At 26.0% G+C, this 14,788-nt stretch overlaps 1 protein-coding gene across 17 annotated transcripts in view; it reads left to right on the top strand.

Annotated features, from left to right (window-relative positions):
- Positions 1-14,535, top strand: part of LOC107448102 (protein polybromo) — a 65,708-nt gene extending 51,173 nt beyond the window's left edge. For 11 of the 17 annotated variants that reach the window (XM_016063202.3, XM_016063205.3, XM_016063200.3 and 8 more), the window contains 8 exons: positions 1,760-1,891; positions 3,921-4,197; positions 5,516-5,570; positions 5,663-5,755; positions 5,998-6,059; positions 9,493-9,597; positions 13,080-13,176; positions 13,799-14,535. In XM_016063202.3, coding sequence (XP_015918688.2) covers positions 1,760-1,891; positions 3,921-4,197; positions 5,516-5,570; positions 5,663-5,755; positions 5,998-6,059; positions 9,493-9,597; positions 13,080-13,176; positions 13,799-14,015 — 1,038 coding nt within the window. In that variant the 3' untranslated portion in view covers positions 14,016-14,535. The remainder of the gene's footprint in view (positions 1-1,759; positions 1,892-3,920; positions 4,198-5,515; positions 5,571-5,662; positions 5,756-5,997; positions 6,060-9,492; positions 9,598-13,079; positions 13,177-13,798) is intronic. The other 6 variants (XM_016063208.3, XM_071181491.1, XM_071181495.1 and 3 more) reach the window with 3 other exon arrangements.
- Positions 14,536-14,788: the final 253 nt, after the last annotated feature.

Below are 14,788 nucleotides of genomic sequence, written 5' to 3' on the forward strand. Positions count from 1 at the left end.
TTAAAAGTTGCGCATTGCGATTCTTATTCAGGCGACTTAAATATCGTACATTGCGATTCTTATTTACGAGATTTAAAAATCCAATATCGCCATTTGTATTTACGCCAGCTTAAAATCCAATGTCGTGATTCGTTTGTGCGGTTGTAATATCAATCATCGATCTTCGTATTTATACGTTCTTTAAAAATTAGACATTGTGATTTGTATTCGCGCGATTTAAAAATTATGCATCGTGATTCCTATTTACGTGATCTAAAAATTACGCTTCATGATTTGTATTTTCGCATTTTTTAAAATTCGATATAGAGTTTCATATTCACGTGATTTAAAAGCCTCATATTGAGATTCATATTCTCTCAATTTGAAATCATGCATGTGATTCATATTCATATATTCATACAATTTTAAAATTAATCATCGGAATTTATAATCACATGGCTTACAAGTTTAAAAGTCGCACCTTTTTTGTCAAATATGAATTTTTGTGTGTGTATATATATATATGTATTCATTCTTGGATTTCCTATTTTTTACTTTCTGACTACTCTCATCCCTGACAACAAAGAAAAATTTTATTTTAGTTTCCATGCAAAATAAAAAATGGAATGTGTGAATTTTAAGAGAAATTTTTTTATCCCATATGAAACTAAAATTAATTAATTAATGAATTAATATTTGAAAAAACTGTACTAACGTCAAGTGTCATCTATTACATGTTTAAAAAATGTATTTGAACTTAAGTGGATGAATTGAAAGTATTTTATTAACGATTGAAAATTCGAACAAAATTCATAAATATATATATAGAGAGAGTTTGAACTAATAGTCGAAATTGAAAAATTTCCGGTTTTAAGAGAACTTTGAATACCTATTTTCCATAAATATTTACTCAACATTTTGAGCCACCATCTGTCCATTTAGTTTTATGAGCACATAAAAAAGAATGAGAGAAATAAAATATAGCCAAGAACCTAGCTTTGTTTTTCAGGTTTTATCCCTTAATATCAGTTTTAGAAAATAAACACCCCATAGTGTTGACTCAGCTCGGATGACTCGAATAGATCCTGAGCTGGTATTCTTCCGTTCACACCAACCAGTGAACTTTCAGCCACGGCAGATTTAACTTGCTGCATAGAAATGTTCGTTTAGTTGGCCACTAGCTATTTTAATCAACTGTAAAAAGATAATATATTATCTTTTTACATTTGCTAAATTATCTACCTAAATATGTGTTTAAAAATTATGAAATTTTAATTCTTCAGTAAATACAATAAATAAAACCAATTTATTACATCTTTTCACAATCTCATAAGTAAGAAAAAAATCAGTGGTAAAAGTATGAAATTCCATAATAACTTAAATGTTTTCTTCTATTTTTTGGGCAAACTAATGTTATTGTTCATATAAGGTACTATGTTTTTGAAAATATATGAGCTGTGTTAAAAACTGTAGTTTGGCTAGTAGAATAGTTAACTTTTTTTAAAAGAAATATGTAAATTAAGGCTTATCATTGTTAAGACTTATCATCATGCATAATCAATAGTTGTAGGTTTAAGTTACCCTAAAATGTTAACTTATTTATTTTATTAATCAATCTCTGGTCAGGTAGCAAAAATCAAAGTAGTGTTTCATTTGAAATTCCTTTTAATAAGTCATTTATTGTATTTGTTGTTATGCGTTCATACTTTTATACATTGTTTATTTATTTCTTATAATAATTATTATCATTTTCAGTTCTCAAATTATTTTTTCATTTTAGAATTTCTTCCAGAAGAGTACTAAAAGAATTGTTACTGGATATATACTTTTTGCGAGCGAAGTCAGGAGATCAGTTATTGCTCAAAACCCAGATCGATCATTTGGTGATATCAGCAGATTAATTGGAACTGAGGTTAATATAGCTTATATATTTTTTGTTGTTTAAAGTGTTGTTTAAAGTGTAAAGTGAAAATTATTAATCATATATTTGTAGAAATAATAGCAATAAAAAGATCTAAACTTTTTGTTTGCCTCTAACTGGAGCTAATTCATTAGAAGAGAAATGAAATCTGCATCTGGAATAACTTTTGAAGTAATGATCAGATTTGTGTAAACTAGGATTCAATCTTAATGGTTCGAGAGGTGACCTTAAATTAGCTAATTAGTTTCTGCAGTCAGAGTCAATATTTTAAGTTTCAAAATAATTAGATTTAATGTGTTTCCCTTTTTAATTTTACTAAATGTGAAATGCCAAAAAAAAGAAAAAAGATATGAATGATTTTTGATCTAATGATCAAATTTTTACATTCTATCTCAATCTTAATGGGTCACATGGATGAACTCCAATTTGATAATTAGTTAATACAGTCAATATTTTAAGTTTAAAAAAATTAAGTTTTAATATTGTGTTTCCTTTTGAATGTGTTCTCTTTTTCATTTTGCTAAACCTAAAATGCCAAAAAGTGATATTAATATCTTCTGATCTAATGATTGAATTTTTATATGCTAGGACTTAATGGATCACAGGTATGAACTCCAATTTGCTAATTAGTTAGTGCAGACGATATTTTTGAAATCAGACTTAAAAATGTCCTTTCTCTGCATAAATGTGATGATCATGAATCCTGACGCCTAAAATATAGGGGATGACTGCAATCTGGGAAATATGGTCTTAATAATTTGGTCAGGAGAGCTATCAAAAGTTTGGACTCCTTAATATTAATTTTACTTTTTGCCTATATCCCACTATCTAAATAAATTTTTAAGCACATTGAAACATTTTTGCACACAATTATATTTGTTTATTCAAAGTTAATTTACATAAAAAATAATTTTTAATGATTATTTATTATTTAGTTTTATAGTAGTCTAAAAAGTTTTGAATTACAAGGTATAAATTTTTTTTTTTAATAAAATTTTAAAGCATTTATTATAATATGGCAAAATACAAAATTCGAATGAAATCAGTTTAATAGTTTTTAAGACATCTTACATTCTTAATTTTGGATATCTTACTTCCTTAAAACTTGATGTCTCAAGAACTATTCAACTGATTTCTATCAAATCTTGTATTTTGCCATATTCTTGGAAATCTTCAAATCTTGTATTTTGCCATTACATTCTTAAATATGATATAAAAACTTAAAATGAAATAAAATGAAATTTTTAAAAATTTTATATTTTCTTGTGTTTTGTGTGGAATTATCTTTGCATAAATGAATTTTATAATTGTACTATCAATAAGATAGTAATTTAAAAAATTTTTTTTTTTTACTTTTTCATTATTTTTTTGTGTTGACTTTGGATAAACAAATTTTATAATTGTGTTCAAAATTGTTTTACTTTGCTTAAAATGTTTTTGAGATATGGCAAAATATACCAAAAATAAAATTAACATTAAGGGGTCCAAACTTTGGACCGCTCTCTTCACCAATTTGATGGGACCATTTTTATTTAGATTGCACCCTCTATATTTTCGGGGTCAGAAATCATATTTCAGTGAAAAAAGGTATGTTTATTCAAAGAAAAAATTTTTTTGTGTCTTATTTTAAATATCATCTGCTCTAACGAATTAGCATATTTGAGGCCATCCCCTCAAACCATTAAGATTGAGTTCTACCACGTGAAAATCTGATTGATTTATATCAAAAGTTATTGTCTATTAGAGTGATAGTCTCTTTTTTTTTCTTGCACTGTACAACACTCATACATATTGAAACTTGTTATTGAACATAACATGTTCGAAAGCTCCTAGAAGCACCTTTGTTTGAAGATGATGACTAGTAGTTTTTTGAATCTTTGTAAGCAATATTCAAGATAGCATTATTTTAGGATTCTAAAAATTCTATTCTCTTCTTTGTTCTAAGTTTTTCTCATGTTCCAGGAAGAATCGCTTAATTGCATGAAATTTTTTTTTTTAAATTCAATTTTATTTATTTTAGTGGCGTAATTTACCTATTGTAAAAAAAGCTGATTATGAAGAGCGTGCACAGAAACAGAATGAAGAAACACAATCTCACTTTTTGAATGAGAGTAGTATGCCCCACTCCCCTGCTTCCACACAAGGTAGTACGTCTGACAAGAACGAGAACATTTTGTATGAATGTATGTGGGATGGATGTGATCATCAGTTTGAAGACCAAACAGATCTTATTGAACATTTAGCTGTTGAACCTGGAGGTCACATTCAACAAACATTTAAAGGAAAAGGAGCTGAAAGTAAGATAAAAAAGATTTTGTTCATTCATTCTTCAATTGAAGTAAATACACCTTTTCATTCATGGTTTATGGTTATTAGAATGTTTATGATTACAAGAATCCTTGTCAGTATAACATGATTTTCAAACATATTTTTCAAGGTACAATTTTTTTAAATTCTGCTAACCTCTAATAAAGTAATTTTTATAGAGGTTAGCAGAATTTAAACAAATTTGTTACAGTTTTCCGATAAAACTTCTAATTCAAAATTTATTTAAAATTTAGTCGTCATTGATACTCTGCACTGATGATTCCAAAACCGCTAGAGATACGCTCTAATTATTTTTATTTTGTCTTGTTTTGTTGCTTTTCATTTAGTTCAATAAAGGTTTTTTTTTTAAGAAAAAATTCTTTAAATTACGTTTAGAAAAAAAAATTTAAATTGAGAAAAGATAAATTATTCAAGAGTATTTAAGAAAAATACAACACAATGAAAACTTTTAAAATTTACCATTAAGCTACCAAAAAGATTCCAGAACATCATCTGTTTCACATTCAGCATTATTAACAGTGTTGTCATATGGATCCCTTTCTGTAATGGATTCTTTTTCTGAGTCTGCTGAGTCCCTCAAAAAAATCGTCTTCACCCCATCTAAAGAATTTAATTTTCAAAGATTTCACTATAACATTTGAATCCACATTTCAATAATTTTTTAACTTTAGAAGTTTTCATATTATGTTTTTTAAGTAATAGACTTATATTCCCAACATAACAGGAATACAATTTAGTAATCAAAAGTAGGGGGTAGTCGACTTTCACACCGTTACGTGCAGTATTTACTTTATACTAAGTGTATTTAGAAAGTTGTATTTGCATAATGAAGAGTCTGAGCAAAATAAAAACTTTACAACTTTTTATGTTTAAAATATTCGTAGTTTCGTGTTATTATTATTTTTATTTTTATAAGTAAATGTTTTCCTTACTGCTATCTTAATAAATAGAAGCTTCAAATTTTTGTTAATTTATATTTTTTTGTTAACATATTGGAATTGGTCTTAAAAATAAATTTCTTATGGCATTAAAAAAGTTTAAACTCAACACAGTGAAGAGTCATACTGAAATTTATTTTAGCATTAACTCTAGTTAATGGCATACAAATATTAAAAGCAGTAGACTTTGATGCTGTTGCAGAAATTTGTTTTCTTTTTTTTTTCTCGTAAAATTTTCTTCTTTGAAGTTGTGACATGGGGACAAACTGGTTATTAATATGTTTCTTTCGAAGTTTTTTTGTTTTTGTTTTACTCTTTCAATATATAACTTTACTCTTTCAATTTTCAGAGGGAGAAATTCAGTGTCTGTGGTACAACTGCCAAAGAATTAAGAAAAATATACCGTAAGTAGTCCTTCAACCTTATTATTTTAAGTGAATGTAATATATTTTTATTAATTTTTATAATTTTAATAATCATATACATATTTTTCCAGTCCTTTTCCTAATGTTGCTCGTCTTATTCGTCATGTGAAAGAAGTACATTTAAAGACATCTGTTAAAAATGTTCTTCCAGAAAACAGAAATAGGTAGTGTACCTTTTACAAATTGTCTAATAAAGTATCTCCAAATATTTTAAAATGTTTTCTTAGTTTTAAACTGTATTCTTATTCTTATATTAAATCAAACTAACAACTTTAAAATTTAAATTTTTTTCCCTAACTCTCTGGTAAAAAATTTGGTTATCAGAATTTAAAATCTGTTAACAATTTTTTTTTACAATATGATTATTGAATTTATTACATATTTGAAAAATTAAATGGTTTTTCAGAAACTACACTCCATCTAAGAGGAATGCTGCCAACAGTATTTTAGGAGCTACTAGTAATTCCAGTAAGTTTTTTTTTCTTTCTCTTTTCAGTTTTTTTTTTCAGTGTTAAGTTAAAAACTTTTAACTGTTTGAAGAAATTGTAGATAAAATATTGCAAAAAAACTAAAATGTTTTTGGATATTACTTTTATTTCTCGTATATTAATAAGATACTTATATAAAATCCTGTCGACCACTGTTTTAGTATGACTATTTAATGATTCAGCTGAAATTTTTTTTTTAATGTTTTCATGAATTACTGAGTTTTATAAATTATTTATTTCTGAGAATGAGCATGATATGTTTATGATAATTCAGCATGTTATTAAAGCAAGTTTTGTTGTTATTACTGATTCTTTTATTTACTCTAAAATAAATTATGAATTTGAAGGTAAGTGAAATAATGTAATTTATTTAGAAATATAATTTTAAAACTTAATTTTTACTCTATTTTCAATTTTTTTAAATTAATTAGTAATTATGATTGTTTCTAATTAATTTATATTTTTAATGCTATTTAATGCATTTTTGTTCATTCTAAAATTTTGAAGGTTATATTTTTTATTTATAACAAAATTGCTTAACTAATGACGATACTGCTTTACAGTATTATGTTGCCATGTCAACTATCCAATGATATTATTTTAGTGTTTGCAGATAATCTCAGGTTATTGTTATTAATGATAACTAATTTAAAGTTATGTTGTTATTCAAGTAATATAAATTTTATTAGTATATAAATAATATTATATTGTATATAATAATGTTATTATATAAAATTTCAGAATAAGAATTTTGCAAAAAAAAGTGATAAATTTAACAATCAAGGTACACATTGAATAAATAAAAAGATGTTTCAGGAAAATAAAAAATAATACTGAAGTAAAATGTTTAGCAAACTAAGTTGAATCAGTTTGGAAAATAATTGGACTAAAGCTGCAAATTGTATTTTTTAAACCAGCCAGTGGCAATGACCAGACTTCATGATCAATAATCTTGATTAATCTTGTAAAATTCTCATAAATTTGAAATAACAGTCCTCGATTTTTTACTTATCTATCTTGAATTTTTGCAAAGAAATTAAATTTCACTTATCATTTTAACTGCTTAAAAGTCTGGTAATTGTGTTGTAGAATCATATTTCTTCAACATTTGCTGAATTTAATAGAGTTAAAGTCTGTTCTAAAGACAGTTCACAATAGCAAACGGAGTTAACTGTGTAGTGAGCTTGTCCTTATAGGCACATATTTAATGTTAAAATAGTATAAAACAATTAAAATACAAAATGAAGTGCAATAGCCTTTGACCTCTTTTACAACACTAAATGTTGGTTTCAATAGTAAACTAGTAAACTGTCTAGAAGAGAAATAGATATGTGATCAACAAAAAGTCACATTCTTTTTTAAGTGTGTGGCAGGTTTCTTTAAGAGGAAGCCATACTGTGGGAGAAACTTTTCGTTGCAAACTCTCTTTCACCTCAATTTCTAATTTAAAAGAAAGAAAAAGTGAGTTCAAGCAAACTTAGAGTAACCCATGAAGTTACAATTGCTTTTTTTTCAAAATATCAAGATGCAAACAAATTTTTGAAAGAGAACTTCTCTACTGTGTAATCCTAATTCATTTTCTCGTAATTTATTTTCATTTTGATATTTTAAAAATTTCTTTTCTGTATATTATGGCTTGCTCTAAGTTTGACTGAGCTCACTTTTTCTATACTTTAAATTTTGAATTAGTTATGGAAGTGAAAGAGAATTTGCGACAAATAGTTTCTCCAATTGTATGGCATCCTCATACAATAGCAGAAGTTTTCCTTTTGTAAGGAAGAAATATGGCAGATGGTTGCCTACTTCCATTTGCTTCTTTAACATAAAAGGTTAAGACTGTCAGAAGAAAATAAGGTGAAGTGATGTTTTCACTTTTCCTTGTTGATATCAGAAATAAATGAAAGAAATCTTCCATTTTGCCCTTTTTCATATATTAATCCTCACTTAAATAGCTGAAAGTGTAATTATCTTTATATATTTTTTTAATAATCATTATAGCGGTAATTTAACGATTTTTAACTCTATATTAACATACAGTTTTTTTATCTAGAATATTTTAATAATATTAGCTCTTTGATGGGGACTTCCCATTATATCGAGCTTTTACTGTATTTTTAACTGATACATTATTAAAATATGTTGCTTAGGGTTTTTTCTGATACTGGCATTAAAAATCTAACTAAGAGAATTATACTGAAAAAGCATGTAGAAATATGGTTTTATATCAAGTAATAATTTATGAATGACTGATTATTATGTCAGAGATATAGCGAAGATTGTTTACAAGGAGTGAAAATACTTCTTACCATATTTTGGAGGAGTGCAATACAAAAATACAGTGTTGTTTATTAAGACCAATTTCATTAAAATAAGCTTACTTTGTATAGATGGAACAAGATAAAAGGAGAAAAGACATTTCTACTATTTCAATTTTTTTCAACTAGCATATTTCAGGTATATTGTACAGGAATAAATAAATAAAAAAAAAATTAATTTAATATTTTGTTTTAATTGAAATTCTTGTTGAAATTAAAGCTTTGTATGAAATATAATGATTCTACATCAAGTAACTCTTGCTTCCATTCTTCTGCATCATATTAATTTCATGCTTAAAATATTATCTGGGAAACAAAAGATCCTGTTAATTTTAGGGATGCAGATAGAGCTTTGAATTTTTTTAAAATTTAAAATACAAAGCGTGAAAGCCTAACTAGTGTTAGGCATATTTTAGATTTTCAGTGCGTGAAGTATGTTTGTAGAGGCCTTAAAAATATCTCTGTATTAGATTATGACATGAAAACGTTATAATTCATAAAATGACTAAAAAGTAAAGTTTGCTGCATGAGTTTGGTTTTATGTTTGTTTGCATGTCCTTTATAAGCCCCTTTTTTTGTTTGTTATAAATAAAAATATTTTTGATCTTATTTTGTGTTATAAAAATATTTTGTTGCTTGTTTTTATTATAAAGGGATAATAATTCAATCGAAATTTTTTAAATCTGTAAAATTATGTTACTTGGTTTAAAAAAATATTTGAATTAACAGTGTTATTTTAAGTATCACTGTTCCTTTCTTTAAAGCTAAATTATGAGCACGTTGATACTAAATATATTTTTATACTTATTTTATTGATTTTATGAAATACCAATTTAAATTTTGGGAAATATGTTATATTATAATCAATTTGTATCCTTATGGAACTATATTTTAATTTTTTAGTCCGTTTTAAAGACATTTTAATCAATTGTTTATTCTATTTTTTATTATGTTTTTTTTTCTTCATTTATTTGTTTTAATATATGATCATATTCATTGTTTGAAGTAATATCTAATATTAACCAAGCTTTATTTGCATTGTCAATTATTATTTTGCTGCATGTGTTTTTAGTTTTTGTTTGCATGCAATTTTTGCAGATTCCTTTTCTACCCCCTTTAAAAATGCATATAACGGCAGTGCCCCTTCCTCCCCATTCTTCCCAGGAGCATCATATTTTAATATGCCTACTACTCCACGAACAAGTAAGTTACCAGCAAATAATACTGTTTTTTCAATTATTTTTATATTATGTTCAGTTTTTATGTTGTACTTAATTTATTTATATTTTTTTTCCTTCAAAAATGTTCTTTGTTTTTTAAACTATAATTATTGCACAGTAATTTCTAATCCTATATCTAGAATGAGTGGTTATAGAGAAATTAGGTAATTTTTCTTAAAATCAACTTTTAAATAAAGCAATTTTTTCTGAGAAATTAATCAATAGTTGTCTTTATACAGAATGTAATAAATAAATGATGTATATCATACCTACAACAATGTGGTTAATCTTACACATTTATAATATTACATCTCTCTAACATTACATTTGAGTTTAATGGTTAAAATTTTTGTGTTGGAGTAATCCATATCATTAAACATTTCTTTATGTCAGATTATTCTGCACTAAGGTGTTGTTTAGGCATTAGTTTGCATTATTACGTCTTTTTTTTATGTATAAAAAAATATTAAAATAGAGAGAGCTTTCTGTAATTTCAAATACCTGAGCAGTCTCAGATTTCTTTAATTCATTTTTTCAACAGCTTCTACTACTGTTTATTCTTGTGGGAATATTTAAACTTTTTTGTTTAATCATTATACAGCAAAAAGGCAAAATATCTCGCTTTCTTCATTCACCATACATTACAGTAAGTTTATTTATTGTCTTGACTGCAACAATCTCTTGCAATAAACAGGGATGAGATTTTTCCACTTTTTTCACTTTTATCTCTTAAATTTCAACTTTTTTTTAATCAAAAATTCAGATTTTCAAAAAATTTCACTTTTTCTCATAAGTATTCCGCTTTTTCAGAAAATTCACCGATTTTCAAAGAGAAACAGAAAATTCAAACTACATAGCAACCAATCCTTTCTCATTTTTATTTATTTTAGCTATTTTCTCCCCTTTTACACGCAGCAGATAAGATTTTCCAAATTTTTTACCCGCCCTCTAGATAGATCCAATTTTCGCAGTTCAAACGACGCTGCTTCTGACAAGCCTTTTAGAGGTCTGCTGGAATCTGCTAATATCTCGATTCTTATTCACGCGATTTTAATATCAAACATAGCTTTTCATATTTGCGTGTTGCGATTCCTATTCACGCGATTTGAATATTGTACGTTGCGATTCTCATTTACGAGATTTAAAAATCCCATATTGTGATTCGTATTTACGCCTTTTCAAAAACCTATGTAGCGATTCGTATTCACACAAGTTTAAAATTCAATGTCTTGATTTGCTCATGCGGGTTTATAATATCAAACATTGATTTTCGTATTTATACGTGATTTTAAAATAAGGCATTGGGATTCGCATTCACGCATTCTAAAAATTATGCATCATAATTCTTATTTATGCAATCTAAAAATTACGCATCATGATTCGTATTTACGCAATCTAAAAATTATGAATCGTGATTTGTATTTACGCGTTTTAAAAATTCTATATCCCAGTTTGTATTTTCTCATTTTCAAAATCGTATATCTAGTTTCATATTCATGTGATTTCAAAATCCATAATTGTTATTCATATTCACGCAATTTTAAGATCAACTATCGCGATTCTTGTAAGAAGTAAATTTTTTTTAAATTAGTTACTATAAAGGTGACTGTTTTTCTAACGACGATTATTAGTATATGTAAGTGTTACAACATCAGAGAAACTGGAAGGGAATATATTCAAAACTTACATTCTGTGCTTGCAAAGAAGAAAAAATAGGATTTGTCACAAGATGTTTGAAGATGGACTAACGACTAAATATAGCAAACATAAAAGATATAGCAAACAAAAGCAATCACTTAAAAAGGGATTTAATAAAAAAAAATTTTTGGGGAAAAAGAGTTAATTAACTCATCATCAAAATTTTATTTATAATTGCTGTTATTTATGCTATAAAATGCAAAATTCTTATCAAATAAAAAACAATTATCTAAACAGTTGCTGATTGTCATGTAATTTTTCAAACTAAAATAGCAATTTTTGTATGTTAAGGAGTTACTATATATTTCTACTTCACTGTTATTGATATGTTTCAAAGGGCTCTAGTTAGATTAGACTATAATATGAACATAATAATTCGGTCCATTGTTAAATTTTTTTTTTCCAATATAATTTAAAAAGTAATATTACTGATATATTTGCTATAAATCACATAACAGTATTTATTAAAAGAAATGAAATATTAATGTATATTCTCAGTAGTTTTAATTTGCTAAACCAGGTAGTTTTTCAAGTAATAATTGTCTCTTATGTGAACTGAGGAAAAATATAATTTCCAGCTTTATTTTTTCAATTGGTAATTTTTATTTTCACTAAATGTTAAGTATCAATGTAATCATTTATATAATAATAGATTAGTACACAATTGTATGTCAACACATTATTTATTACCTTAAACTGTCTGGAATTTATTATTAAAGGGTTGCGCTTGCGTAAAATTTACTATCGTGGAAATTCAGCTTTTTTGCCTTTCGGCTAATCTCATCCCTGTAATAAAGGTAAATAGGACATTGACACAGATGGCTATTTCATCCATGTGCACATATCTGGCAGTGTTGAATTCCTTTAGAATAAATGATGCTCTCTTACATGCTAAGGTGGCAAGAAATCTTTACTTAGTTTTCGTAATATGGTGAGTTAACAAAAAATGCGTTTGATTGAAAGACAGAAATTTTTTCTTTGATATGATTAGGTAATGTGGGGTAATACAGATTTTTCTCTCATGTTATCAAAGTTTAGTTTTACTTAATGATTTATTTATAACTAAAGTGTGAAAAAAATCATGTCTCAAAATTGTGTGTTATGTATTATGAATGGTTTAGTTATTAAAATTTGATAATATAAATGAAATTTTGTAAGTTTCCTCTTGATCAAATGCAACTTTATTATTATGATTTCAATAAATAAAATTTCAATAAATAAAATTTCATTGAATGAAATATAAATTGAATTGAAACAAGCATTACATGATTGATATTTATAAAACATGAAACTATGACCTGATTAAACTCAAAAGTTTTATTGAATTATCTATTTTAAAGTGTAATTCTTGTAGTTAATGATTGAGTAAATGTTGCTTTATAATTATTATGCATAAATATTTTAAAGTGTATACTTCACTCTTTGCTAAATTAAATAATTATTAATGATAATGAAAAATTTGCAAAATCTAGCAAGTCTTGATTTGTCTTCAACATAAACATTTTAATTGTTTAAGATGAAATGGAATATTCAAATAACTGCGTCATAGAATTAAAAGGTAGAAAAGTATTGCAGTAAATATCATACTTGTTATGCTTTTTTGTTTAGTTTAACATATTTATATCACACAAAAAAATTTAACAGAGAATAAAAAAATAGTTTATGAGTCAAACAAAAATCTTTTTATTACTTCATATGTAAAAAAATTAACTTATTTAATTTTTAGCTACATTAATTTCTTATTACATTGTTTTTCTTTCTTTCCAGGTCATGGTTCTACGCATGCCACAAAGCCATTAGAGCCCATATTTGTATCAGCACCTCCAAGAACTCAACGTCTTCTACACTCAAATGTATATATTAAGTAAGTATAAGTTCCTTTACGCTAATTCTTTTAATTTTTCTTTAAAGTTTTTTTTTTGGTGGATTAGTTTAATTTAATATTTTGAAATCCAAACTTTAAATAAGGGTATAAATTAAAATTTTTACTTATTATTGTTTAGAAGAAAGTCATTTCATAAATGCACTGAAAATTATTTTTAAACAAATTGAATTAAATTAATTTAATTATATTTTAATTACTTACAAAAACATTATAAGTTTTAGTATTTTTGCATTTTGTAGTATATTTTTGCTGCATATTTCTTCCCATTTATGTCAAGAAACACAATCCGTAAAACTCAAATAATAGAATATTTATATGCTGCAAAACTATCTGAAAGGTTACCTAAGTTAAATTTCTTAATTTTCCTTTAATTTTTCATCATAATTGAAAATTACAACAAACAAGAAGGAAAACATTTATGTTTTTTACATAGACAATCACTTTATGAATATCACTTTTTCAAATCTTGAAATATTATTTAAGTTTTTAAAATTATACCAAATGTCGTCCTCTATATTGGATGCTGATTTCCTGGAGGATGTAGTAGTAAAGTGTTCTAAATGGATTTTGCATTTTTAAATACTTTATAAATTTATTTTAGATACATTGAGGGTCTTCAGGCAGAATCTCGTTACATTAGCAACTGGGATGCACATCTGAAAGCTACTCCGGAAACAACGGTTGTGCCAGATCCTGCAAGATTACCCACACACTGGCTGAGCAATAATGTTGAAAGCCATGGAAATGCTTTAAATGCGCTGTGGGCTTTGCGGAACTATATGTTGAAAGACGCCCTCAATATATCAAAAGTCATTTAACCTTCCATCACTTTTTATTCAGCATTCCATTGTTCCACTATATTTAATATTGTCATCTATTTAACATTCACATTTCATTTGATTTTGCTGTGATCAGCAAATCAAAGTCATTCAGTCTTTCTGAAAAGCATTTAAATACGTATGAGTCGCATATGATTTTTACATACATATGAATCAACTTGTTAATTATGAGTGATTCTTTATATAGCCAAAAATCAAAACTTTTTTCTTTCATCGATGAAAGTACTTTTATGTTGATTTTCTACATTTGTAAGTGAGACTGTGAAAACATGTTTACTTTTGTAAGGCATAAAATTAAATATTTAATAATATTTTAAATTTATATCGATAAATAAATACCATTATGCTACATTGGAACTTTTTTAATGTGATATTGATCAATTAAACTAATGATGATTTACAGAGATTTTTTGTAAACTTGTTTTATCAAAAATGATGATTAAAATTTTAAATAACTTATCTTGAATATGAAATAAAATTACTTTATTCAACAAGAAAAGTTTTATGTCTCTTTTGTTCTTTGCTTATGATTTATAACAAAAACCATATTTTTTTAAAGATAATATTTGCTTTTGGTGATCAATTAGTTTTTTAAGTGTCTCAACATTTGACCAGTTTTAAAGTAGCAAATGTTTTGAGTACCTTTTTAGTAAAAAAAACAAAACATTTATAGGTATGATCCTCTTTTTTAATTGTAGATAATAGTTACTGTAACGACATGGTATCATAAAATGTATTGAAAGTAAAAAACT

This window comes from Parasteatoda tepidariorum, chromosome 1 (genome assembly GCF_043381705.1).
Source record: "Parasteatoda tepidariorum isolate YZ-2023 chromosome 1, CAS_Ptep_4.0, whole genome shotgun sequence".
NCBI classification, from domain to species: Eukaryota; Metazoa; Arthropoda; class Arachnida; order Araneae; family Theridiidae; genus Parasteatoda; species Parasteatoda tepidariorum.